This window comes from Vipera ursinii (assembly GCF_947247035.1).
Source record: "Vipera ursinii genome assembly, chromosome: 2".
Lineage (NCBI taxonomy): Eukaryota > Metazoa > Chordata > Lepidosauria > Squamata > Viperidae > Vipera > Vipera ursinii.
The window spans coordinates 291,611,367-291,638,684 of NC_139513.1; the positions used below are offsets into that span (position 1 = coordinate 291,611,367).

At 46.7% G+C, this 27,318-nt stretch overlaps 2 protein-coding genes and 1 pseudogene across 3 annotated transcripts in view; 1 reads left to right on the forward strand and 2 right to left on the reverse strand.

The window, feature by feature from the left end:
- Positions 1–621: 621 nt before the first annotated feature.
- The window catches only part of LOC310635679 (uncharacterized protein), a 109,963-nt gene continuing 83,266 nt past the window's right edge, over positions 622–27,318 (reverse strand). The window contains exon 5 of the mRNA XM_083354896.1: positions 622–1,877. The gene's annotated coding sequence lies outside the window, so the exon portion shown is untranslated. The remainder of the gene's footprint in view (positions 1,878–27,318) is intronic.
- LOC310635676 (ribonuclease P protein subunit p25-like protein) overlaps positions 622–27,318 on the reverse strand; it is a 69,754-nt pseudogene continuing 43,057 nt past the window's right edge. Inside the window, exon 4 of the transcript XR_014494481.1 lies at positions 622–3,359. The product of XR_014494481.1 is annotated as a ribonuclease P protein subunit p25-like protein (transcript). The remainder of the gene's footprint in view (positions 3,360–27,318) is intronic.
- On the forward strand, positions 6,953–14,947 carry LOC310634679 (NACHT, LRR and PYD domains-containing protein 3-like; the record flags this gene model as incomplete). The annotated part of the gene is given in 7 exon segments (XM_083353214.1): positions 6,953–7,026; positions 7,792–8,117; positions 10,860–12,478; positions 12,482–12,543; positions 14,126–14,296; positions 14,573–14,743; positions 14,863–14,947. Coding segments are annotated over 7 exon segments (2,451 nt in total). The 3' UTR covers positions 14,891–14,947.

A 27,318-nucleotide genomic window follows, 5' to 3' on the forward strand; every position in this document is an offset into this window, starting at 1 on the left:
GCAGAGATTACCTATAAGCTGGATTCTAATAATTGGAAGTATTTACTGCTTGGGCATTCAAGAACATTCACACTGACAGAATTTTACAACATGCTTAACTAGGTCAGTTCTGCAGTTCCACCACCATCCTAAACTTGCTAAGTGGACTTACTATCATTCATTTTGTGCCAATCATAATGTTCTGGAAACAGGCAAACTTTTTCTTCTTTCAGCAGCAACTTCCCAATTCTCATCTGAAATGTGTTTCAGTTGTGAATTTTTATCTCAGATCTGTGAGATAAAAGTCACTTTATGAGCAGAGATGACATTACAAACTCAGCTTTCTTAGCTCAACCTGTTAGCTGCTCTGACTGATCTTGAAACAGTTAAGCAGCAAAATGTCTGGAAAGTGAATGGAAGACCACTAGAATATTCCAGGAGGGCTGTAGGCCTAACTGGAAACTTGGAACACACATCCTACAAATTATTTTTGAATGGTGGCCAAGAAAAGAAGATCAAATCTCCTTGTTTCAACTCAGAAAATTGTGGTTGGACACTGAAAACAGAATGCTAGACAGCTAAGGCTTTTTAGGCTCCTAGGTTTTTGTTATATTGTTAATAACGAGATGCGAGCCTCAAAAGTACTAAGAATGTGATTTTTTTAATGGTTTGATTGAATACAAATAATCCATCAGTATTGTCAATGCAGTCAAACGGATAAAATTCCTGCCCCTGCCCACTCGAGCATCAGTGCTTTCAGAGGTACATGAAGTTACATCAGCTACAAAGGGAAAATGCTCTTCATAACATTTTACATTTCCTCAGGCAACACTTATGGAGGGAAACAGAATTACTGGAGATAAGTATCAGCAAGTAGCAACAACCCTTTCATAGATCAACATTTTTCAAACATTGGAAAAAATAATTAAAAATTTTAAAAATAAAATAAAATAGTATTGTTGTGCAATCTTACGTCTTTTTAACAATCAAATAACCTCAGCATTTTTCCAACTGTCTTCAGACATACTAAGCTGCACCCTCTGCATGTTGGGCAATCGAGACCGCCTCATCTTTACGCTGAATCAAACACGATAATCTTGACTATACAGGAAGGCAGATGCTTAGGTTACAACGGGGGGGGGGGGGGGGGGGTTGAAGTTGAAGTCCATGAGTCATAAAAGAGCCGAGGTTGCCTACCCCTGACCTAGGTTGTGTCATGTAGCACCACCTGGGCCCCTTAGCCGTTTTACCTTTAGATGGGACAGGCAAAGATGTTCCCCAAAGAGGTCCAATGTTGGGACAATTCTTCTCTGCAGGGACCACAGAAGACAGTGTTGCAGCAGGGAAGAAGGCCTCGAAATGGAGCCTCCAGGATCGAAAGACCCAGGGCAGTTTCCTTGGGGAGCTGGACATTTACACGGAGGACCTCTCGAGCTTGTCCTCCAGCACTTATGAGACCTCCTCCATCAGTAGCTGGACAGATTCTTCTGGCCCCTCTACCATCATCTTCAGCAGACTGAGGAGCTGCAGGTCCCTTAAGCACCACAAAAGGGTCCTTCAAAAGCAGAAGAGTAGCAGAAGCTCCAAGCCAGCTTCTCCCGAGGCTGCCAAGGTAGAGGAGATGCACTTTCCATCTGTGTCCGTCTCCTTCATGGAAGAAGCTATGATTCAGAGCTTAGAGTCTCACTGGCTAGCCAAGAGGCTCCAGCATCTGCTGGGGATGTCCTGGATTCTCCTCAGGTCCCACAGGAACTTCATGCCCTCTGCTCCAGTTTCCTCCTTGGGGAGGCCCCTGGGGGTCAGGGTTGTGGTGAGAAGGCCTCGGGTCCTCGCCTTTGTGGCCACCAAGACCAAAAAGAAGCTGCTCTTCATAACATTTTACATTTCCTCAGGCAACACTTATGGAGGGAAACAGAATTACTGGAGATAAGTATCAGCAAGTAGCAACAACCCTTTCATAGATCAACATTTTTCAAACATTGAAAAAAATAATTAAAAATTTAAAAAATAAAATAGTATTGTTGTGCAATCTTACGTTTTTTTAACAATCAAATAACCTCAGCATTTTTCCAACTGTCTTTAGACATACTAAGCTGCACCCTCTGCATGTTGGGCAATCGAGACCGCCTCATCTTTACACTGAATCAAACACGATAATCTTGACTATACAGGAAGGCAGATGCTTAGGTTACAACGGTGTATGTGTGTGTCTGTGTGTGTGTGTGTGTGTGTGTGTGTGTGTGGTCTCCAAACTTGACAACTTGTGGACTTCAGCTCCCAGAATCCCCCAGCCAGCATGCGGTCTGGGAGTTGAAATCCACTAGTTTTACAGTCGCCAAGTTTGGAGAGCCCTGTGCTAAAGCCAAAGAATACCACGAAAAACAGGGCCTCCTTCCCCTGTCACCATCCAATTTTGGAACCAGGAAATACCTGCCCTTTCACAGAATTAGATCCTAAGGTAACATCCAAGTCATCCACTGAGGAAATCAGGCAAACGTCATAGCTACCTTCTTGGTAAACATGCACAGATTTTCCACATCTCCTCCAACCAGGAAGGCTTTTTTAAATCATTATTGTTTCAACCACTAGAACAATCCACCAGAGCATTTGTTTCCCTCTGAAAGGAAGAAAAGAGCCCTTTTGCTAGATGCCGATGATCAACCCGACCCAGGCAGTTCTGAAATCTCAGCCTCTTTTCTTCCGCTTCCTTTAAATCAGCCTCTTTCCATTCCAAGGTTCTCCCTTTTTCTCTCTCAACACGAAAAACTGTCCGGCTTTCTTTTGCTCTGTAGGTTAAGTAATTCTGTCAGCTCGACTGAGGCTTGTTTTGGGATTCTTATCAAAAGGCAGAGGAAGGGTGCTTTCCTGCATGGCTTGCCCCTCTCCCGCCCCCTTCTTCCTTTTCGGCTGACTTTGGGACTCCGAATTCAGCGTTTCCAACCAGAAAGCATCAAAAGATCCTGGAGCCTGATAACCTGGCTCCTGATGATCTAGGGGCTCTTTGCTCAGCAAAACGCAAATGGCAGGGATATTTCGTTTCACAGTCAAGGGATCCAGGCCAGCCTCTGGCACAATCGGTTCCCAGATCTCCTCTATTTGCTGAAAGAACACTTTTGTGATCTGATGAAGATCCTTGAGCCGCCGCTTCATAATCTCCACGCAGGTGATGGTCTTGTTGATGGCTTTGCCAACCCCGCTGAAGAGCATCTGTCTCGTCGTCTCTTGCTCCATCTTGCCAATGGCATAGCCCATCAGATTCCGGATCTTGCTTCCATCCTTCACTTTCATTTCAATGATGTCTGAGGGCAAGCTGGTGAAAGGGAGAGGAGAAGGCTTCTCCACTACCTTGGACTTCTGGTAATTCTCCATGGTTTGCAGTGCTGTAAGGAACAAGGACAGAAATGGCATTTCAGGATCCAATTATGCTATAGGATTACGGATGCAAAGTCTTAGAAATCTGGGAATTTACCCCGCTGAACACGAGGTTTATCCCCAGTCCCTTGTTCCATCTTCAAGGGTGATAAAAACCCTTCAGGCATGGGCCCAGGTTATCCTTATTGTGCTAGCAGAAGAGGTCTACTGCAGACCATGGCACTTAAGACATTCCAGCTGGTGGGGGCCAGGAGAAGAGCGTTTTCTGCTGTGGCTTCTGCCCTTTGAAATATCATCCACCACCCCGCAGGTGAGATTTCCACACGTCCTGAAAGGGCCTGAAGATCTGGCTCTGCCAGCTGGCCTGGGCCCCCAACTGGGGCATCTCACTCTGGAGGTGGTTAATGTGCTAAGACCCCACCTCCTCCTTTTGTGCATCTTCTTCCCTTTCTTCCCAGCTTGCAATTTCAACTCAATTCTAGTGCTAATATTTATGGTTATTACGCTTAAATGTTTCATCTTGAGCTTTTTTTTTATTGTAAGCTGCTTAGGGTCGGCTCTAGGCTAGATGGGTGGCATGTAAGCCCAATAAATAATAAGAATAAAAGGAAAAAAGGGAAGGAGATAACTGTACAATGAAACAATAATTACCGCAAAAACTGTTTAGCAAAGACAAGCCAGATCAATGTTTCAACTCACTCCAAGGTGCCTTCGTCACATTAAAGCATTATCCACACCCTCGTTAATAAGGGGAAGCTTCAGTCACCCATATATAACTAATGCTTTTGGCTTGCTTTCAAAAGTTGTGGGTGCCGCATCACTGGAGGATTTCAAGAACAAGAAAGAGAAATGGAACCTTGGGAGTCCCAGTGGACGATCACTTAAACATGAGGCAGCCATGTGCAGCAGCCGCCAAAAAAAGCTAATACAATCCTGGGTTGTATAAACAGAGGTATAGAATCAAAATCATATGAAATATTAGTACTGCTTTATAAAGTCTTAGTAAGGCCACACAGTATCCAGTTTTGGTCACCACTTTACAAAAAAGATGTTGTGACTTTGGAAAAAGTACAAAGAAGAGCAACTAGATGATTAAGGGCCTGGAGACAAAAACATATGAAGAATGGTTACAGGAATTGGGTATGGCCAGTTTAGAGAAAAAAAGGACCAGGGGTGACATGAGAGCAGTATTCCAGGATTCGAGGGGCTGCCACAAAAAAGAGGGGGTCAACCTATTCTCCAAAGGACCTGAAGGCAAGACAAGAAACAATGGATTGAAACTATTCAAGGAGCAAAGCAACCTGGAATTAAGGAGAAACTTCCTAACAATGAGAACAGTCAATCAGTGGAACAACTTGCCTCCAGAAGTTGTGGGTGTTCCAACACTGGAGGCTTTTAAGAAGAGACTGGACAGTCACTTGTCTGAAATGGTATGTCAGGGGTCCCCAGACCCCAGTCCGTGGACCAGTACCAGGCTGTGGCATTCCAGCAACCGGTCCGCACAAACAAGCAAAGCCCCATCCGCGGGACACAGGCAGCACACAAAACCATGCATCCTCCGGTCCGTGGAAAAACCTCTCTCCACGGAACCGGTCCCTGGTGCCCAAAAGGTGGGGACCTCTGGTATAAGTGCTTGAGCAGGAGTTTGGACTACAAGACCTCCAAAATCCCTTCCAACTCTGTTATTCTATGTAATGTTGCTTATGTGCATCAAGTGAATTTTAAGCCACCCAAAGACACTTTGCGGATTGAGATGGGCCGAATATAAATGTCATAAAAAATAAATGTTTTATTAAGCAGAGCAGGCAAACAAGCGTGTGCTGGTTTACCTTTAAGCGTTCTTCATTAATATCTCATGTTCAACAATCAGTGCTATGCAAATCTAGAAGAAAATGTTCTGTCATTTAAGCCATCAATTTTAATCAGTTGATGCAATCAGTATTCAATTAATCACACAACTCCATCCTCTCATTTCCTTTGAAAGAGAGGACGAGTTGCTGATGTACTTTTAAATGGAATATTAGAGAAAGCCTTGTACCACAGGTAATCTTTGACTTATGACCATTTATTCAGTGATTATTTGAAGTTACAAGGGTAGTGGGGGGAAAAATGACAAGATCATTTTTCACACTGCAGCCTCCCCAAAATCCAGATGCTTGGCAACTGTCTCACATTTATGACAGTTGCAAGGTCCTTTTGTAACCTTTTGACAAGCAAAGTCAACGGGGAAGCCAGATTCACTTAACGACCGGGCGACTAATTGAAAAACCCGTTTGATTTGCTTAGCAACGGTGGCAAGGTAGGTTGTAAAATGGGGCAAAGCTCACAACAGCTGTCTTGCTTAGCAAGGTAGATTTTGGGCTCAATTGTGGTCGTAAGTCGAGGGTTATATTAGTAAATTATGCTTGTGAAATATTAATTAGATGGCTACATTTTACGTATATTATTTGGGCTGCAGCGAAACAATTCACTAATATTCCTGAATTACTGTAGCGAAGTAATATTATTTAAGACTATCACTCTGTGCTTATTATCTGGATTACAGAGACCATTCAGTAATATTCCTGAATATATTAGCGAATTATTGTGGTGAAGTAACTCACCAATATTAATCAATTGCTGATAATGAAATAATATTTCAGATATTTTGGTTTGTTTGAACTGGATCCCCTTCTTTTGCAGTGTACTGTATAAATGGTCTTTATGGGGGTGGGGGGAATGTTGGCTCGGTTTTTCTCTCAGGCCAGGCAGGCCCACCTCGCAGGGTTGTTGTGGGGAAAATAGGATCAGGCAAATTTGCTACCTTGAGTTATCCCAAATACATAAAAAGCAGGATAAAAATTCCATCAAGGCGAAATAAAAATTAATAAATTAAATAAAAACGCACCTCACGGCAAAGCGCCGAGCCGCGGATTCCCCTCAGAACTGCTGAGGGACCAACCCGGGCTGACCCAGAAACATGTGAACGCGGCCCCGGACTTTTTTCGCCTCACCACTGGTCTCCCTAGGCTTCGGGCACTCACTCCCATCATCCCCAGCCCACACCTTCCTCCGCTCACCAATTGCCGCCGCCACCAGCGCCGCCGGGCCGCAAACAAAATGGCGCCCACCCGGCTTCCTCAGCGCGAATGATGGACCACGCATGCGCTACAACGCAGAGTGCGGGGAAAGACTCGCGCCTGCGCAAAGAGGGAGGGCCGCCCTTTTCTTCCTATTGGCCAGAGATGCTGTGGGCGGAACTCTCTCTTCCCGTCGCGTGCCTTTAGAACAGGGGTCTTCAAACTTGGCCCTTTTATGACTTGTGGACTTCAACTCCCAGAAATCCTCAGCCAGGATGCTTTAAGTAAAGGCACGCGACGTGGGCGTTCCGGAAGAGAGAGTTCCGCCCACAGCAGCTCTGGCCAATAGGAAGAAAAGGGCGGCTGTTCCACTGGGAAAGGGAAGATCCTTAGCACCGAGCTTGGCTGTTTCCTTGCAGACATTTCATATCCCATTGAGATAACACCAGTGCTAGGAAGGAGGGAGGAGGGGGGGCAATATCTTTTCTGGCACCCACTTTTATCAGGCACTACCTGGCACCTTCCATGCTGCTCCTCCTGGCATGACCCCAGCCCTGGCACTCAACCGGGCAAACAGCTCCTGGCTGCCTTTTGGCATCTCCCTCCAGAGACAAAGGTCAGCCATCTTCGGCTGGACCCCGCAGGGAACACCTGGCATCGCTCCCCCCCCCCAGAAAAATCTGGCCTTCCCCCCTGCCCCCCCCGGCTTCTTCACCCAGCAGCCATCTCCCTTGCCCTCCTACCCACGTCAGGGCTTAGCCTGAGTGCCGGGTGAAGGCTACAGCCATCGGCAGTCCGGGGTTCAAGGTCCGGCCCAGACCCAGACAAGGGGTCACTTCTGTAACCGGATGAGCCTCTTTCAGAACTGGCTTGCTCGACCCAACCGGGCCTTCCTGCTCCAGCCAACTTTGTCCCTTGTCCCAAGGCACGCCCTTCCCCTCCCTCCTGTGGTCAAAGAAGTCAAGATGGCCGCTCGGCCTTACAGGGGATCCCCAGAGGGCTGAGCGGGTTCCGCGGGGGGGGGGGGGCTTCGCTCAAGGGGGACCTCCAGGGCCAAGTGGCCTCTTTGCAGGGCTAGGCAAAGGCAACCCATGTTCCACAGCTGGGCCCCTTCGCAGGCAAATGGGCCAAGAGTCCTGGATGCTCCATCTCTTCTTCTCCTCCTCCCCCTCTCTTCCTCTTCCTCCTCCTCTTCTCCTCTTCCTCCTCCTCCTCAGCAAACCCCACTCCCTTCTGACCTTGATGATGTTACCTAGTGGGGCCATGAAACGTCTGCAACCCAGCTCAGAGAGCACCCATAGTTCTCCTCCTCCACCCCCTCCCTCCTCCTCCGGGCCCGCCAGAGCTCTGCACATGCTCCAAAACACCCTGCCCTGCAAAGCCAGCTCCCGGGGGACACGAGCAGCGAAGCGGACACCGCTACGCTACGCATCCTCCGGCTCGGGCCGGCCTGGGTCGGAAGGCTGGCCTGCGATCGCATCCCCGGCGCGGGGCGGCTTCCCAGGCGCGTTCACACGACCAGCGGCGGCTCACGTGCAGAGAGGGGGAGCCGGCGCGGGCGGCCAATCAGCGCTCCCCGGGCCCGCCCGCAGCCAATGGCACGCAGGGGCGGGGATCAGCGGCGGCGCCCCAGACCCGGCCCAGCCTGGCCAGGCGAGCCGAGGCGGCGGCGGCGGCGGCTTCCCGAGTCGGCGGCCGGTGGCTCCCGTAAGTAGGCGGGGCGGGGACGCGGAGAGTGGCGAGCGTGCCTCTGAGCCAGTGCAGAGGGCGCGGGGCGGAGGATCGGGCCCTTTCTCGGCCGGAACCCGCACCTGCCGAGCCCCGAAGCGGCGGTCTTTCCCGGGGGGGGGGAGGCTCGCAGATAGACTATCCCTGCTGCTGGAGGCTCGCTCGGCCCCTTCCCGGGGGCGGGGGAGGGGGGAAAGGTGCTGGCTGGGAAGCCTCGGCGTGGAGTGGGGCTCGCATTGCAGTCGCGACTGCGGGAGGGTCCCGGTGCCCTGGCGGGGCACGACTTCTGGACCTCGGGGTGTCCCTCCTGCAAGGTCGAGCCGGGCCGGAAAGCGAATCGGGGCTCAAAGTTGTCCCAAGTTTCTCAGCTGTTAAAAAAAAGGAAGGAAGGAAGAGAAGGGGGGGCGGTTCCTCTTTGCGCCTAGATCCACTCTGGGATTTCGGGACACCCCCCCCCCCCAACCCGGGTTGTTTCCTCGGGACCCTTTGGAGAGGGGAGGGGGTCAGCGGCTTCTTCCACAATGCTTCCAGCTGGGATTTCCTCGTGGTCTCCCATCCCTCGCTGGCCTGAGGCTGGGAGAAGGAAGCGAGGTAGGGGTGGCACAGCCCTTCTGATCCCGGCGCCAAGGGGCCCCGCCTGCCCCGGGAACATTTCGGAAATTCTGCCCCAAATCGCATCCTAGAAGGAGTCCCCTGGCAGTACTTCACACATGTAGAAGACTTGCAGGTATCACAGAGATGGCAAAGGGGCCTTTTGAGGCTTTAGGCTTTTCTAGAACTCCTCTTGAAGTTACTAGTCCACAAGCAAACCTCCTACATCTCTCTCTCTCTCTCTCTCTCTCTCTCTCTCTCTCTCTCTCTCTCTCTCTCACACACACACACACACACACACACACACACACACACAGAGAGAGACACCCCTCTTTTGTTTCCTTAAAGTTACAGGTTGCATTCTGGGTGAGGCGGGCAAAGCAAGAGTCCCGGCTCCCGTCATTTCCTACCCTGATAGCGCTCAAATGTACCCCATATGGTTGTCGTGCGATGGGGGAGGGGCTGAACTATCCTTGGTGGATGCCACAAGTGCCACTCTGTGTGTGTGCGTGTGTCTTTCTGTATGTGTCTTTTGTGAGATCTGCTGGAGCAGCTTAGTAGAAAGTCTGTGCAGTTGTACTGGAAATATAGCTAGTCCCTGACGTAACAATCATTCGTTTAGTGACCATTCAGTCACAACAGCACTGAAGAAAGTGACTTATGACCAGTTTCACGCTTATGACCGTTGCAGCATCCCCACGCTCACGGGATCAAAATACAGACGCTTGGCGACTGACTCGTACTTATGATGGTTGCAGTGTCCCGGGGGTCATGTGATCAAAATTCAGACGCTTGGCGACTGACTCGTACTTATGACGGCTGCGGTGTCCCGGGGGTCATGTGATCCCCATCTGACCAGCAAAGAATGGGGAAGCTAGATTCACTTAAGAATTGTGTTACTAGCTTAACAGCTGCAGTGATTCGCTTAACAACCGTGGCAAGAGAGGTCGTAAAAAGGGGCAAAACTCACTTAACGACTGTTATCAGAAATGTTGGGCTCAATTGTGGTCGTAGGTTGAAGACTAGAATTTATTTGCGGGGTTTTCTGGGTTGAGGTGGACCAGAAAACTGTGGAAGCTCAAGATTAGGAGAGCCTTTCCCCTGGAAATAAGCTTCAGAGTTGTTTTCCCAGGTCGTGGGAGGTAGTGAGTTCGAGTTGATCCTGCTTGCAGTGGTACATGCAATTGAAAAATAGCAAATCCTAACTCCAAGACCCAACCACGTAAAAAAGCATTTTTAAAATTGGTTTCCCATCCTATGCAATCTGGGATCTCTCGATGCCTTACACATGCAATAAAGTCGAGCATCAAAAGGCCACCACGGTAAGCTAACAAATTAAAAAAATAGATTTATTTCTGAGCCAGCATGGGCCAATGTTTCTCAAACTTGGCAACCTGAAGATGTTTGAACTTCAACTCCCAGAATTCCCTAGCCAGCACTGCTTCCCCATTAACTTCGCAAAAGGGGATCACATGACCCCGGGACACCATCATAACCCTGGGGCTGCTACAGTGGTCATGTGAAAAATGGTCATAAACCACTTTTTTCAGTGCCGTTGTAAATTCGAACAGTCGCTAAACAAATGGTCGTAAGTTGAGAACTAGCTGTGTTTTTCCGAGATTGGACTTACAAGTCTCTTTTAAACAAACCAACTACCCAGATTATCTGACCTGGTTTTCCCTTTGCCCACCCCCTGTCGAAACAATTTGGACCTTAGCTTAGAAAGTACAGGTAGTCCTCAACTTACAGCCAACTGAGTCCAACACCTCTGTTGTTAAGTGAGACATTTGTCAAGTGAGTTTTGCCCCATTTTACAACCCTCCTTGCCACAGTTGTTAAAATGAATTATTTTGGTTCTTAAGTTAGTGACGCAGTTGTCAGAAAGTCACAAAAGGGGATCACCTGACCCTGGGACAGTACTTATGAATCAGCTGCCAAGCATCTGAATTTTGATCACATGACCATGGGGATGCTGCAATGGTTGTAAAAGTGTGGAAAATGGTCATAAGTCATGGTTCCCAGTGCCGTTATAACTTCAATGGTCACTAAATGAACTGTTGTAAAATGAGGGGAACCTCTTTTATTTCTGCCACTGAACTACAAATGCTTTCTTTCGATGTGTTTCTTTAGATCGCAAGAAGAAATATAAGAGGCACATCCAACAGGATTTTCAAAATCTTCCTCAACTGGGCCCACACCCCAATCCAAGAGTGACCCTGCAAGAGACCTATGTAGATCTTCTTCTGAAGTGGAGACCAGATCTGCCCCAAACAGGTCATGAGATTATGGCTGTGCAGAGAAAGTACTGGGAGATGAAGACCCATCTAGAAGGTGGCCCGAACGTTGATCTGGAGAATTTATTTCATCCAGATCCTGAAGGAGAAAACTCCAAAACTCTTTTGTTGCTTGGACCTTCTGGGGTAGGAAAAACCACAGCCACGTGGAAGTTCATGTTGGACTGGGCATCAGATAAACTATGGCAGACCAAGTTTGATGACGCCTTTTATATCTCTTGCGATGCGCTCCGCTGTGGCACCAAGTTTATGAGTGCAATGGAGATGATCCTCAACAATTGTCCTTCAGGAATGGTATCCATGGAGGATGTTTTGGCCAACCAAGACAACCTCCTCCTCATTGTTGATGGTTTGGAGGACCTGAAGCTCTCTCATGTCCCAATTGATGGGCTGGACAAGGATCCCCATCAAAAGCAAGAGGTGGTGAAGCCGTTGATGGGTCTGCTCAAGAAAAAGATCTTTCCGAAGTGTCACCTCCTGGTGACCACAAGGCCCATGGGTGTACGCTCAATGTTGAAGTATCTGAGCTCACCACTCTTGGTGGAGGTGTTGGGTTTTCCTCCTGTGCACAGGAAAGAATATTTTCATCGCTTCTTTCAAAACATGGAACAAGCCAACCAGATCTTTGAACTGGTTCAAAGAAATGAAACTCTTTTCAGTCTGTGCTTTCTCCCTGCAACCTGTTGGGTCATTGGCTCCATTTCTCAACAAAACCCACAGACAGAACTTCTTCAAGGTATCCCAGAAACTGCAACACTCACCGAAATTCACCTGCATCTCCTCCTGAGTTTCTTGGGTGCCTTTTCCAGGCAAAGTCACCTGGAAGACCTGTGCTGTCTAGCAAAAGATGGGATGATCCGCGGAACAATGGTCTTCCGTGAAGAAGAGCTAAAGGAACGTGGCTTGGATTACTTGACTTCAGACTCTCCTTCTGCAAATAAGAAAGTTTTCCTCCAAGATGTTCAGGTGGGAACCTTGTACAGGTTCACCCACTTGAGTTTTCAGGAGTTCCTTGCTGCCTTGTTCTACTTGCTGGACACTGAGGAGACCAACAGAACACCTTACCAAGACTTGAGTGAGATATTTGGTGATAAGAAGGAGAACAGCAACAGATACCTCATGTTGATCCATTTTCTCTATGGCTTGTCCAATGTGGAAAGGATGAGTGTCCTTCAAGAATCGTGGTCCTTCAAGATATCCACCACTAAGGTTTGTCCAGAATTGCTAAGGTGGGTGGATCAAGAAGCCAAGGCTCACTCCTTTAGAAGACAGGAGGATCTGCTGGAATTGTGTCATTGTATTTATGAAATGAAGGACACCGTCTTTGCCCAGAGAACAATGAAACATATCCACAATAAGGATCTCAGAACACAACTTTTGACCAAGCTGGACTTTGAAGCTTTATCATTTTGCCTGTCAGCTGCTGAAACTTTGAATTCAGTTCAGCTCTCTGGCTAGGAGTTTGGACCTCAAAGATTCCAACAACTTTTACCAGGATTCTTGAAATCTTCAGAGATCCAGTAAGTAGAAAGAGACCCAAGGAATAGTTGAGTTGGCAATGGGTTCAAAACTTAACATTTGATTGTCCAGGATCCCAATCAATACAGATAGTTCTTCACTTACAACTCGGTTGCTAAGTGAATCTGGTTTCCCCACTGCTTGTCAGAAGGTGGCAAAAGGGATCACACAACATAGCACTGCTCATAGGTATGAACCAACTGCCAAGCATCTGAATTTTGATCACGTGATCATCGAGGATGCAACAAAGGTTGCAACTATGAAGAATGGTCATAAGTCACGTTTTTCAGCACTGTTGTAACTTTGAATGGTCACTAAATGAACTGTTGTATGTTGAGAACTCTCTGTATTATACCACAAAAACCCTGTAAAAATATCTGGTGTAGTGTTGTTCAACTTTGTGCACTTGAAGATGGGTGGACTTCCAACTTCCAGAATTCTCCAGCCAGCATTCCTCAGCCATCCAACTCCCAGAATTTCTTATGGCTGGCTGGGGAATTCTGGGAATCGAAGTTTACCCATCTTCAAATTAAGAAATATTGATCCGGTGGGTGATAGAGTATGACGTATGAGAGAATAAAAGAATAACTGAGTTGGAAGGGACCTTGAAGGTCTTCTAGTCCAACCCCCTGCTCAAACAGGAGACCCCGTACCATTTCAGACAAATGGCTGTCCACTCTCTCCTTAAAATCCTCCAGTGTTGGAGCACCCACAACTTCTGAAGGCAAGCTGCTCCACTGGTTGATTGTTCTCTCAGGAAATTTCTTCTTAATTCTGGGTTGCTTCTCTCCTTGATTAGTTTCCATCTGTTGCTTCTTGTCTTTTGGTGCTTTGGAGAATAGGGTGACCCCTCCTCTTCTTTGAAGGCAAGGCTACACTCAGAATCACAGGGCTGGAAGGGAACTTGGAGATCTTCTAGTCCAACCCCCTGCTCAGGCAGGAGACCCTACCATTTCAGATAAATGGTTGACCAATTTCTTTTTTAAAACCTCCATTGATTGAGCATGCACAACTTCCAGTGCTGTGGTGGCGAACCTATGGCACGCGTGCCTCAGCTGGCACGCAGAGCCCTCTCTGTGGGCACGCATGCCATCGCCCTAGTTCTAGGCCTTCAGCTGGGTTTTATAAAACCTTTTCGCTTTAGACCTCTGCTGCCGTGTCCAAAAAAAAATGTTCAGTCAATCAATCAATCAATTTCAACTTCTTGCGGGGAAAAAAAAGATCTCGCAAAGTTGGAATTGATTGAACTTTTTAGTCCCACCCAGTCTGCCATTACCACCACAGCCACGCCCATCCAATGGGCCACGCCCATCCAATGGGCCACGCCCACCCGGCACCCGACAATAACATAAATGGGTTTTGGGTTGCAGTTTGGGCACTCAGTCTCTAAAAGGTTCGCCATCACTGTTCTAGTGGTAAGTCATTCCGCTGGTTAACTGTTCTCACTGTTAGGAAGTTTATCCTTAGTTCTAACTATCTTCTCTCCTTGATTAGTTTCCATCTGTTGCTTCTAGTTCTGCCTGCAGATTGTGTGTCTACCAATTTCCTCCATAATTATGTTTATGTGCCTCCTGATTTCCACAGGTTGAACCACTGTGGCCTCTCCCCCACTTCCTGCAAAGACCTGACACCCATCGCAATGACCAACACAAGGCTGACCAGTCTGGACTTGGGTGATAATCCCCTGGAGGATGCAGGGGTCTCCTACTTGTGTGAATGGCTTCTTCAGCCCACCTGCCAACTTCAAAGTCTCAGGTGAGCAGCCTGGGATGGTATAAAGCGGGGGTCTTCAAACTTTGCCCTTTTGTGACTTGTGGACTTCAACTCCCAGAATTCCTCAGCCAGGTATGCTGGCTCAGGAATTCTGGGAGTTGAAGTCCACAAGTCATAAAAGGGCCAAGTTTGAAGACCCCTGGTACAAGGACTTGGGCAAAGGATGGAGTAGACCTCCAGGATCCCTTCAAGCCCTAGGATTCTAGGATTCTATAACCCCGGTAAAAAATTCCCCCCCCCATTCTCTGTCTCCTACAGGCTGTACTCCTGCAACCTCACGGCCGCCATCTGCCAGCTCCTTTCACAGGTCCTGGAATCCAGACATTCTCTTCTGGAGCTCAATCTGGGGGCGAACCCCCTGGGTGATGGGGGAGCAAAGCTGCTGTGCCAAGGGCTGAAGCACCCCTCTTCTGGGCTGCAGAGACTCATGTAAGTGGGGTGAGGGATTTCCTGATCTGAGCCCCTGGTTTTCCCCACAGCGTTTGGAGCCGGTTGGCAGCTGGGCACCGGGAGGCCAGTTTACACCCCACCCCCAATTTCTCCTTCAGCCACCACCAAGAGCAGCAGAGGGAGTAGGGAAGTGACCAGGACATTCTTCTCCCAGGAAATTTCTCAAGCTTGTTTCAGAAGGAAAAGGTTCATTCCAGAGCAGAAACAGAAATGAAAAGAAAAAAAAGCATCCTGAATTTTAATTCTGAAAATGAAAAGAAATTTATTAGAAGATTAAAAGGTCGGAGGAAGATTTGCCTCCTGGTTGGATCCCCTGAGCAAATGGCAAAGTCACTGGGTGACTTTGGGCCAATCGCCAGGAGACAGTGAGTTCTAGTCCCACCTTATCCATGTTGAAGGAAAAGTCTTCAACGTGGTTCAGTCCAAGCCGGGAATAAACAACATGGCGACTGCTTTAGAAAGAAGGTTGCAGTTTATTGAAGAGGAGAGCCAGACAGAAAGATGGCTCTGGCAGAAAAGAGAAAAAAGGGGTGAGCACATGTAGGGAGTGGGTTTTTATACCCTGTGGAGCCTTTTGTTTGGAGTTGTTTCCTGTTCCTGTTTTGAGGCTTTGCATTTCCTGTGTCATGTATTTTGACCTGTGTCCCTTTGGCCTCTGTGAGTTGATCCTATTATGTCCTGTCTTAGAGTTTGGGTGGGGTATGTAGATTTTAGGTGTCTTTGTCTTCTTAATCTTCTAGCTCCAACCTTCCTGAATGGCTTACACCTGCATTTCTACAGAGCTGGTTTCTGCTTGGGGGAGGGAGACTTGAGGCTATGAAGAAAAAAACTGGGCATTCTTTTCTGCCTCTTTAAGATCCTTTGAGGAAATATATTTTTTTCTGCCCTTTGAATATTTCCTTCTCTGGGGGGCTTACTTCCCACACCCATGAAAGCCGGTTGGGTGATTTTGGGCCAATCAGCAGGAGATTGAGACTTCTAGCCCACCTTAAGCATGACAGGCAGCTGGGTAACTTTAGACCAGCCACCAGGAGATGGCGAGTTCTAGTCCTGCCTTGGGCACAAGAGCCAGCTGGATGACTTTGGGAAAATAGGAGGAGGAAGGTATGTTGCATATGCTCACTGCCTTATTTGTAAAATTAATAAAGGTGAGAAGCAAAACTAAATAACTATTTTTAATCAAATTTATATGCTGCCCATCTCACTGTCCAAGATGACTCTGGGCAGCTTACAATATTTGCATCCTGCACACGCCCTCTGGCAATGCCTTCATCCTTGGTCCTTCGCTGCTGTCTCAACTAGACTTATAATAACCATCCTACAGAGCATGTAGCTGGTTGTGTGAATGTCACAGTTGTGCTTCTTGCAAACCTTTGCATGAGTCGGAAGTAGGAAAACACCCAAACAGGCACCCTTGCCCTCAGATATCACCAGCAATTCCCTTCTTTCTGTTTGCAGTGGGGAAAGTGGCAAAAAAACGATCATGCGATCACGGTGTGTTTGGTAACCAGCCATAAATACAAGCTGATTGCCAGAGCACTCAGCAGAATAACAGAGTTGGAAGGGACCTTGGAGGTCTTCTACTCCAACCCACTGCTCAAGCAGGAGATCTTATACCATTCCAGACAAATGACTGTCCAGTCTCTTCTTGAAAGCTTCGAGTGATGGAGCACCCACAACTTCTGAAGGCAAGCCCTTCCACTGATTAATTCATAACAGACTTGGAAGGGACCTTGGAGGTCTTCTAGTCCAACCCCTGTTCAGGCAGGAAACTCGATACCAGGGGTGTCAAACTGCCAGCCCGCGGGCCGGTTTCATCATACAGAAACCGTGCCCACCCCACTGTCAGCAATGGAAAAAAGATCACGATACGTCGCGACACATTGTGTGATGTGGCGAGTCTGACACCCCTGCTCTATACCATTTCAGACAAGTGGCTTGTCAAGGTAATTATAATTTAGCAGCTGACCAGCAGAAGTGTTATATAGAGAATGAGTCAGCAGAGTATTTGGGGGTAGTATCCCTTTAAGAGACTGTGTCTGAGGAGAATTGCAGTTGGAATCTTGAGCGGTTTGTATATAACAGGAGTTAGGCCACCTTGGCTCTTTTATGACTCGTGGACTTCAACTCCCAGAATTCCTGAGCCAGCATGGCTCAGCTTGGAAACCTTTCCCTTTCCCCTCAGCATAGCTGGCTCAGGAATTCTGGGAGTTGAAGTCCATGAGTCATAAAAAAGCCAAGGTTGTCCACTCCTGGATAACTATCTTGTATTCTGTTTGCTCCCTGAATGTTGTTGTTTCATGTTATATATTACACCACAATTCTTTGAACAAACCACTGTCAGATATTTGTGCTCCCGTGTTATCACAAGAAGAAAATGAGAAAAAGGCTGTGATAATTTACATTTTAAACAACATGGTTATCCAATCTCTTCTTGAAAACCTCCAGTGATGGAGCAACCACAACTTTTGGTGGCAAGCCATTCCACTGGTTAATTGTTCTGTCAGGATATTTCTCTTTAGTTCCAGGCTGCTTCTCTCCTTGATAAGTTTCCATCCGTTGCTCCTTGTCCTGCCTTCAGGTGCTTTGGAGAATAGCTTGACTAAGATCACAATCTGGGTTTCTGGAATGGCTGGAACTCTGAGGGCCACTCCTAACCACCATCCATTCAGCACCATCCTAACTTGGGACCGTCGCTAAACAAATGTTTGTAGGTTGAGAACCAGAACAGGCAGTCCACGACTTATGACAACAAAATTTCTGTTGCTAAGTGAGACATTTGTTAAGTGAATTTTGCCTGATTTGACGACTTCTCTTGCATTATTTGTTAAGCAAATCACAGCAGTTGTTAAGTTAGGAACATGGTGGTTAAGCGAATCTTGCTTCCCCATGGACTTTGCTTGTCAAAAGGTCACAAAAGGGGATCACATGACCCCAGACATTGCAATTGTCCTAAGTATGAACCGGTTGCCAAGCATCCGTATTTTGTTCACGTGACCATGGGGATGTTGCAATGGTCTTAAGTGTGAAAAAAAGGTCCTAAGTCACTGTTTTCAGTGCCATTGTAACTTTGAACGGTCACTAAATGAGCTGTTGTAAGTCAAGGACTATCTGTAGCGAGGAAGGCTTTTCTGATCTCCCAAGCATGATGGGGTCACAGGTGTCCTTGTCTTCTATTGCAGTTTACACTCCTGTGTCATGACAGCCCTTGCCTGTGAAAACCTGGCCTCTGTTTTGGAGACTAGCCAGACCCTCTTGGAGCTGAACCTGGGTGATAACAGCCTGGGAGATAAAGGAATCAGGCAGCTGTGCCAGAAGTTGATACAAAGGCGCTGCAAGCTTCAAAAGTTGATGTAAGTGTACAGTTTGTCCAGGGACCTGGGAAAATAGTTTGACACACACACACACCCTCGTCTTTGTAGCGGCCCCTCAAATATTGGAATATTGCTATCCATAAGATAAATAATAAATAATTATAAAAAATAATAGAGCTGGAAGGGGCTCCCAAGGTCCCTTCCAACTCTGTTATCATTGGGAATGGTACATTTAGCTTGTCTTTCTTTTATTTTCTTTTTTTGAGTGGATCTTGGTCAACGATCAAAATAAAGTCCTTTGAGCTTTGAGTGGGAACAGAGGTGACATCCTTGCCATCTTAAGTTGACTGTCATCTTCCAGCCCAGATTCGTTGAATTTTCCAGTCTGGCAAAAGCTACTATGAAAAATAGAGATGATTTAATCTCTGCATAATGTTTTGTCAAGAGGTCTCCCAACCACCAGGACGAGTCAGAGGAGTCGGAGGAGTCAGAGGAGTCAGAGGAGTCGGAGTCTTCGGTGCTCTCTGAAGTGGGTTGTTTTCTTGCAGATGTTTCACAACCCAGACTAGGACTACTAGGACTGATGATGTTAACTAGTTGGGTCCTGAAACATCTGCATAATATTTATTAACATACTGTCTTCTGGCTACAGGCACGTATATGATTAAGGAAGTTCACAGGGAGTGCATGAATAAAATTACTTAAATTGTAAAATTATTTCAACAAGCATAAAGAGCTTGGGGGGGGGGATGACCAGCATTTTGAACTGGACTGGGATGCTGACCAGCAACCAAATTGGTCCTACTCATGACTTGCAGGATTGTTGTATAAGTAGTCCTCAACTTACAACCACAACTGAGCATCCCAGGGTCAGGTGAGCCCCATTTGCAACCTTCCCAGCTGGCTTCGAACAAGCAAAGTCAAGGGGGAGAAGCCGATTCCCTTAACAACCGCAATGGTTCACTTGACCATTGGGTGCAGCTTCCTTAACCACTAACTTGCTTAGCAACTAAATTCTGGACCCAGTTGTGGTCATAAATCGAGGACTTAGCCAGCAGTAAAAAAATGACCCCTCCTCTTTGAGGAGCACATGAGTGACCAGTCTGTGGTGCTTCATCCCTCGAGGCTTTCAAGAAGAGAGTGGACAGCCAGTTGCCCAGAATGGTATAAGGTCTTCTGCTTGAGCAGGGGATTGGACTACAGCAGTAGTGTCAAGACTGATTCGCCCTTTTACCCTCGCTTATAGCTTTACAGTGGGATGGGATGCAGAACTGGGAGGAGTGGTTTCTAGGCAACCGAGGCTTCTGAGAGCCAAGGTCACTAATGTAGGTGCTCAGCAGGGAAGTGGACTGTTTCCATAATAAGAACAAATGTTACTATTGGGCAATATGAACACCTGGTGGGTGGGGATGAGGGAATTTATTGTTTAGCTAAGCAAGCCTGAGCCGGAAAATCAAGAGCTGGTTTTGCTTCTTCTGCGCCAATGTAAAATTTCAGTAAAGTATTAGACTCTTGGTAAAATCATGTCTGAGGAGTTTCTTTTTCTGGAAATGCCAACTGGACAGTTGACAAGCGGTCCCCAACCTTTCCGGCTTGGTGGCACGGCTAGGGGTGGGGGAGACAGGAACCAGGCCATACGAGCAATGGGCCGATGCTTGTGCACAGCTCAACTTGACTTCAAGTGTGCGCCAGCCTGCTGTTTGCATGAGTTGAGCTGCATGCGCATGTGCATGCCAGCCCACTGCTCACATGGCTCAGTTCCGAATAAGCCGCAGCCTGGTAGTGGGCCGTGGCCTGGGTGTTGGGAGCCTCTGGACTAGAGGAACTTCAAAGCCCCTTCCAACTCTGTTGTTCAGTGGAAAGGCTTGCCTTCAGAAGTTAGTGGGTGCTCCATCCCTGGAGGTTTTTAAGAAAAGATTGGAAAGCCATTTAGTAGGAATAGTTTGAGTTCTTCTGCTTGAGCAGGAGGTTAGACTAGAAGACCTCCAAGGTCCCTTCCAGCTCTGTTTTTCTGTTAATTAATCAGTGGAAAGCTTGCCTCCAGACATTCTGGATGCTCCATCCCTGGAGTCTTTCAAAAAGAAACTACACAGCTATTTGTCCAGAATGATAGGGTCTCCTGCTTGAGCAGAAGGTTAGACTAGAAGACCTCCAAGATCCCTTCCAACCTTATTCTTTGTTCTTTCAGGCACTGCAGACCCTAGACACAACACTGCCAAAAATAAAGGTTTATTGGTGAAAAGGTACTGCAGAATAGAGCCAATTTACTTAACGGTCTCCAATTTTTGTCCCTGCACCCCACCATATTTCCCAGTTCTCCTGGTTTTGGAAAGTTCCTGGCTTTTCTTCCAGAAGCAGAGCTTTCCTTTTAGGATGTTCCTGCAGAGATGGAGCTTCCCCTGCAGGATGCTGGTGAGGGTGGAGCTCCGCTTGTCCACAGAAGTGGATAATGCTGATCTCCCTCCCTGTCCTCCTGTGCCTTCCCTTTTGTCTCTCTTTCGGCCTCTTCCTTCTGTCTGAGGCTCTGCCTCCAAATGAACAGCCCCTGTTGCAAGTTCAATTTCTTCTCCAGGATGTTACCCAACATGGTCATCTTTTCGCTATCCGAAGACTTCTGTTCTTGAGGTCTCTTGTTGGCTCCTTGCCTAGGAACCTCCAAAGTCTGGCTGAGCTTCGGGTCAAAGGCCAGCCTTCTGATGACAAGACATTCTTGGTGTGTTTCCTTGGAAGACCAGCTTACCTTCACCTGTTTCTTCTTCCCAGCTTTTGGGGGCCTTCCAGGTGAACAGCTGATAGGCCTCATCCCTCTAGGGAGAGGACGTTGGACCCCACTCGCCTGCCCCACAGCTCCTGCTTGCATGAGGTCTACTGGAATCTGCCTTTTCTGCCAGATGACCACATCCTTACCCTCTGAGATTTCACCTGGTTTTTGGACACCATGATCTTTAGGTGATCCCACAACTACTTCTGCTACTCCGCTGCAAAGCTGATCACTGATGATGACTCTTGCTTCTTCTGAGAGGGCCACCAAGGAAGGGGCAGAGTCCTCAGCTAAAGGGGGTTGTCTCACTACTGAGGAATTAGTCCATGTCCAGCTGCCCATCTCTTCTCTGAAGGACTCTTCTGCTCCCTTGTTCTGATCTTCCCACTTCACTTCCAGCCTTCTTCCTTGATCCCAGTCATCTATCCTCATGTCTTTACATTCTGTGCTGCCTTGGGACAGGGTCTTTAGGGACAAAAGGCTCTGCTCCTTAGCGATGGAAAAGGTGACTCTCTCCATCCTCCCCTCTTCCTCACTATCTGCCTTCAGGGTCAAGCTACAACTTTCATGATGGACCTGAAGTTCAACATCTGTCCTTACAAAGTCTTGATTTTGATGGGGGCCCTTTCTACTCTCCTTGGGAGGTTGAACATCTTGGTCTTCTGTGGTCTTCTTCTTTCCTCTAGAGGATGAAGGATGTTGCAGGTAGAGGAATCTCTCGCAGTCGGAGAACCAATGGTCCAGCAGTTGGGTTCTAAAAAATGTTTGGCACCTGGCTGCTTCTTCCAGAGAATGGTCAAGGAACTCTCTCCATGTAAGCCTACTTCCTCTCCTTTGTAGCCTACTGCTCTGTGTTGCATGATGCCCCCTCCTAATTTGCCTGTAACATCTGGCTACAACATCCTCGTAGCAGGAATTGGGAACATGAATATGGTGTGGGGAAAAATATGAGACTTGTTGAGAAATAGGAGCATGATATGGTTGAACATGTGCCTCCCACGGCCTGTAATACATCTTGACAGCTTCTGGCTCTTGGAGAGAAGAATGACTCATGTTGTCTCCTGAGGACCCTTCCAACTCTTCCATGTTATCTCCTAAGGACTCTTCCAACTCTTCCATGTTGTCTCCTGAGGACCAAGGAGAATCCTGGGCTTCGTTGTCTTCTGCTAGTAGAGAGGAATCACCTACTACAGCTTCCCCTCCCTTCCATAAGATTTCCTTCTTTTTCTTCTTTTTCTCTGGCCATTTTGGTTGTCTATCAGACTTTGATGAGGAGATTGAGGCTGATGAATGACAGGAAAGACAACTCTTATGAGACTTTTTCAGTTCCCTTCTAGGAACTGAAGGTTTCAGAGGAGGAGTCAGCCCTTCTAGAGTGCCTCTCTCTTTGGCTGTCCTCTGAAAACCAACTTTGCTTTGCCGGGCAACCATCTTTGCCTTAAAGCCTGGAAGAGGCATCTTGTTCTTCACCCTTGGTGTGGTCCTTCCACTTCCAAACTTCACCTTTCGGAAGCTGGCTATATTTTCAACGCTGGGCATGTAATTCCTGGTGGTGTATGCAGAAGTAGAGGAAGGTGGCAGGATTTGAGGATCTTCTGTCCCCTTAGAAATCCTTAAAGGCTGCACAGAGGTGGCTATGGGTGGATATGGCAAGAGAGGCTGGGATCCAGTCATCTCAAAGCAAGAAGGAGATCTGGGTGGCAAGAACAACCTCAGAGATCGCCGAACCCTTTCTGGAAGTCCCCATCGGTGCTCTGATGTAAGATGTCTCAGATGGGCCTCCAAGAGTTCTTTTTCCTCAACGCTGAGAAAATCGAGGTCTTGACTGAGGATTTGCACTTCTCCTCTATCCCGTGGGGGAATCTTGGTCACAGTGTCTGTGGTGATCTTCTCTGCTTTAAAGAGATGTGGGGCAAAAGCTTGCAACGATTTTAGCACTGTTGATGGCAAGCCCCATGCATGCTGGATTCTCTTCCACTGGATGTGGAATTCCAGAAGGTTCCGGCTGCTCTCTGGGAGAAAAGAGAGCCCTATCTTGGTACCGGAGCAAATCTGGACTTTAGTTTGCCTAGACTTGCCTGTTGCTCTCTGTCTCTTATTGCCAACTTTGCTCTTGGGCTTTTCTAAAGTCTTCTGCTCTGGCTTAAACAATACCGGTTCATAGATGTCTGTGGTTTGCAAATCAGGTCCACTTTTCTGTAAGGATTTGGGTGGTAAAGGCAAGAGAGGCTGGAATCCAGTCATCCCAAGATGAGAAGGAGATCTGGGTGGTAGGAAGGCCCTCAGAGATTGCCGAACTCTTTCTGGAAGACCCCATCAGTGCTCTGATGTACGATGTCTCAGATGGGCCTCCAAGCGTTCTTTCACCTCAATGCTAAGGAAAACAAGGTCTTGACTAAGGATCTGCACATCTATTTTTTCCCTTCTTGGTTTCCTAGATGTGATTTTCCCAGTAGTCCTCTCTGATTGAAGAAGATATGGGGCAAAGACATGGAGAGATCTAACCACCATTGATGGTAAGCCCCATGCATGCTGGATTTTCTTTCGTTGGATATGGAATTCCAGGAGGTCCCTCTCCTCAATGGGGAGGAAAGAGAGCACTATTTTGGGACATAAGAACCTTGTTGCTTCAGTAGTCCCCCCTGTCTTAACCTGTAATGCTTTGGGAGGTATCTTCATCGCCCCCAAATGGTGCTTTGCCTTTTGCAATGGCACTGAAATTCGGGGAGCAGATGATGTCTCTTGAAATGGTCTATACCTGCAAGGCCAGTGAGGCTGTGCTGGAACCTGGGAAGAGGGGAGAGAAGGCAGGAATGGATGAAATGAATGTTGAATCTGTTTTGGAATCTCCCACTTATGCTTTATGACCATGGTCCTCACACTGGTCTCCAGATGTTCCTGTGTATTTGTGTTGAGGAACCAAAGCTGCTGGGCCTTCGTTTCCAAATCTGCCTTGTCTCTTGGACTCCTCTGAGTTCTCTTTCTGGTGTGCTTCTGTAGGCCAAGTGGAAAAGGAGCAAAGATGCACAGAGATTTCAAGATAGCAGATGGCAGTCCCCAAGCGTGCTGGATCTTCTTGTGGGTGACATGAAACTCCAAAAGATCCCTGTGAAAGGACCTCTTCTGAGGCTCAGGTGGGACTGGTGCAAAAGCCTGTAGAGATTTGTGTACAAGAGCAGGTAATCCCCACTCATGCTGGATCCTCTTGTATTGTACATGTAATCCCATAAATTCCAGGTCTTCCTGTTTAAGGGACATCGGGGTGGTCTCTTCATCAAGTGCCATCTTTTCTCTCCCAGACCTTGAGATTTTTCCTGGGGATCTTTCTCCTAGAAGATCACCTTTGGGGAGAGCCCTCTTGAGTGTGGTTACATGATGTATGTCTTCTGCTTTGTGCCATGGCTTTGAGGCAGTCTGGAAGAGTCGGTTGTAGGCATGCTGTGGGGTTTCAGCTTGACCCTGGTCGCCCTCAACCTGGGAACGAGAAGCAGGGGGCAGAAAAATTTTCAGTGACTCCTGGACATGCTTGGGAAGACCCCATCGATGGACTGCAGTTCGGTTCTTCATGTGAGCCTCCAGTAGTTTCTGCGTCACAAGACCCAAGAAGAACAAGCTGTTGGTTATTTTAATTGTCACTTTTAATACACCCCACGAAGCGGTGATGGCAATGCCAAGTCCCTCCAGGAGCCGTTCTGGTTCTAAAGGGAGTGCAGCAAAGGCCTGAAGAGATTTTTGAACCATGGATGGTAATCCCCATTCATGCTGTAACTTCTTGCGCCGAACGCGCATCTCCAGAAGGTCCAAAATCTCTGTTTGGACAAAACATGGAGCTGTCCTTGAGAATCTCAGTTCTTTTGTTCTGGAATCCATTGCATTGGCTGTTTGACTCTCCTGGCCAACATTCTTCTCCAGAGTCCACCTCCTGAGCTTGGACATCTCTAGTGGTGGGCTTCCTACAATAACATTGCCAAACATCTTGTTTAAGGATTTAGTGTAGATACTGGGAAGACCCCAAAGATGCATTAATTGTTTGCATTTAATGTTCAAGTTCATCTTTTCCACAATGTCCTGTTCCAGAAAATACAAGCAAGATGACCTGGGTTTGATTTCTGAGGACACAAGGGAACATTTAGGAAGAAAAGCATGTTCGATGGGGCCAGAAAACTTCTTATATCTTATTAACTGGAACTTAATCTCCAGAGATTTTTTCTTGAGGTGAGTCTCCAGAGTATATCTAAGCAGATCTTCTAGACATCTCGTGTTATTTGGGAGGAGAATGTTGGTTTCTTCCCACCTTCCACTCTCCACCTGAGTTTCTCCAAATGTGGCTTGAGGTTTCTCCTCTGGAAGTAGTGAGTGAAAAAACTTTACAAACTGATGGACTTTCTGAGGGATGCCCCACTTTCGCTGTAACTTTAGCCGTTGAATGTGGAGCTCCAGGTTTTGTTTGACTTTCTCAGAAAGGAAATGCAACTCTAGATGAAGCAAGGAAATCTGAGTCACCGCCTTTGGAAGATCGCGATGCCACTTGGGTGGTTCTCCAATTAAGCTTCTAAGGGATCTCTGGACCAGGGTAGAATATCCCCACTCATGTTGTAGTCTCTTCTTCTTAACATGCATTTCTAAGTTTTCTCTGACCGCATTTTTGAAAAACAGAGACTTTACTTCTGAAAACTCAACGGGAATCTCTTTGAACCTGACTGAAGACAAAGGTCCTCCAGGACACATAGCTGCCGATGTCTCCACATACGTTAGCCCCAGGCCCCAGAGGGACACCAAGCGACCCCGTTGCAAAGTTACTTCGATCTGACCCATGGCTGACAAGTCAAAGGAGAGGCAGGGGCTATGAGTCTGGGGGGTCCTGAGACCAGGAAGGATCAGCTTGGGAAGGGGTTGGCTTGTGGACAACCACACACAACGCCATGAGATTCGTGGGAGATCAGGGAAGGTTTCCAAGCGCACCTCTAAATGTTTCTTTTTTTATATAATATATTTTATTAAATTTATTATTTAAAAACATTGGACACGGTACAAACGGACTGACAAACCTTCTTGTCTACAATATTCATACATATATATATATATATATATATATATATATATATATATATATATATATATATATATATACCTAAAAAACACTTAAATACACTTAAGATACAAATCAGTTAAGTATAATACTATACTTAGAACAGTAAACCAATCTGTAAGACCTAATAGAGACCTTCCTTTTGTTCCCGCCAAATATAAAATTTATTCCAAATTCTGTAGTAATCTGATTGATCTTTATTTTTAAATTCCAAAGTTAATTTATCCATTTCTGCGCATTCCCAAATTTTCTTAATTACCTCATTTTCTACTGGGATTTCATTCCTTTTCCAATTTTGAGCAAATGACATTCTTGCTGCTGTAATAATGTGAAACATCAGATACAACTCTTTTGTTATGCCCAATAAGAAAAATTCTGGACTAAACTCAACTTCTTGTCTTAATATTTCTTTCAGCCATGTCCAAATCATTTTCCAAAATCTTTGTGATTTGCTACAGGACCTCCACGTATGGAAGTATGTACCTAGTTCTTCGGAGCACTTCCAACATTTGGGAGATACTGTCTTATACATTTTGGCTAGACGTGCTGGAGGAAGATGCCATCGATAGAACATTTTAAATAGGTTTTCTTTGTAAGATGAAGCCAGTGTTATTCTTTTATTTCTGTCCCAGAGCGTTTGCCATGTATCAAGATCAATGCCATGTCCCAGATTTTTAGCCCAAGTCAACATAGGGTCCTTCACTTGTTCTTCAAACAGCTTGTATCCCAGGAGCAGATTGTATAGTTTCTTTATCTGTTTATTATCTGGGCCCAATAATATTTTATCCAAGGCCGTTTCCTGGGTGTTTATCCCCCATTCTTTTTTATCCTTCCCGAATCTTGATTGAATCTGTAAGTAGGCCCACCAATCTAGTTTTATACCTTGTGAATCTAATTCATTTCTAGACTTCAATTCCCCCTCCTCATTCATGATATCCTTATATGAAATTATGTTGTCCAAATCAAATAGATTTGGGTAAACAATCGCTTCGAGAGTAGATAGCCAGACTGGTACTTTGGTATAATTGTGAGTTCTAATTTTGTTCCAAATGTTAAATAATGCTTGCCTAATCCGATGTTTTTGAAAGTGTGAGAATAATCCTTGTTTCTCCGTCCATAAAAAAGCGTGCCAGCCAAATTGTAAATCGTGACCCTCTAAAGTCAGTAATCTTCTATTTTTCAAAATTATCCATTCTCTAATCCAATTTAAGGTAATATAATTCCCAGTCTGGCAGTCCAAAACCCCCGTTTTCCTTCGAGTCCTGCAAGTATTTCATTTTAATTCTTGGTTTTTTCCCTTGCCAAACAAAATTTAGGGATAGTTTGTTCAAATTTCGAAAGAATTTGGAGTCAAGTTGTATTGGGATATTTTGGAACAAGAACAAGATTT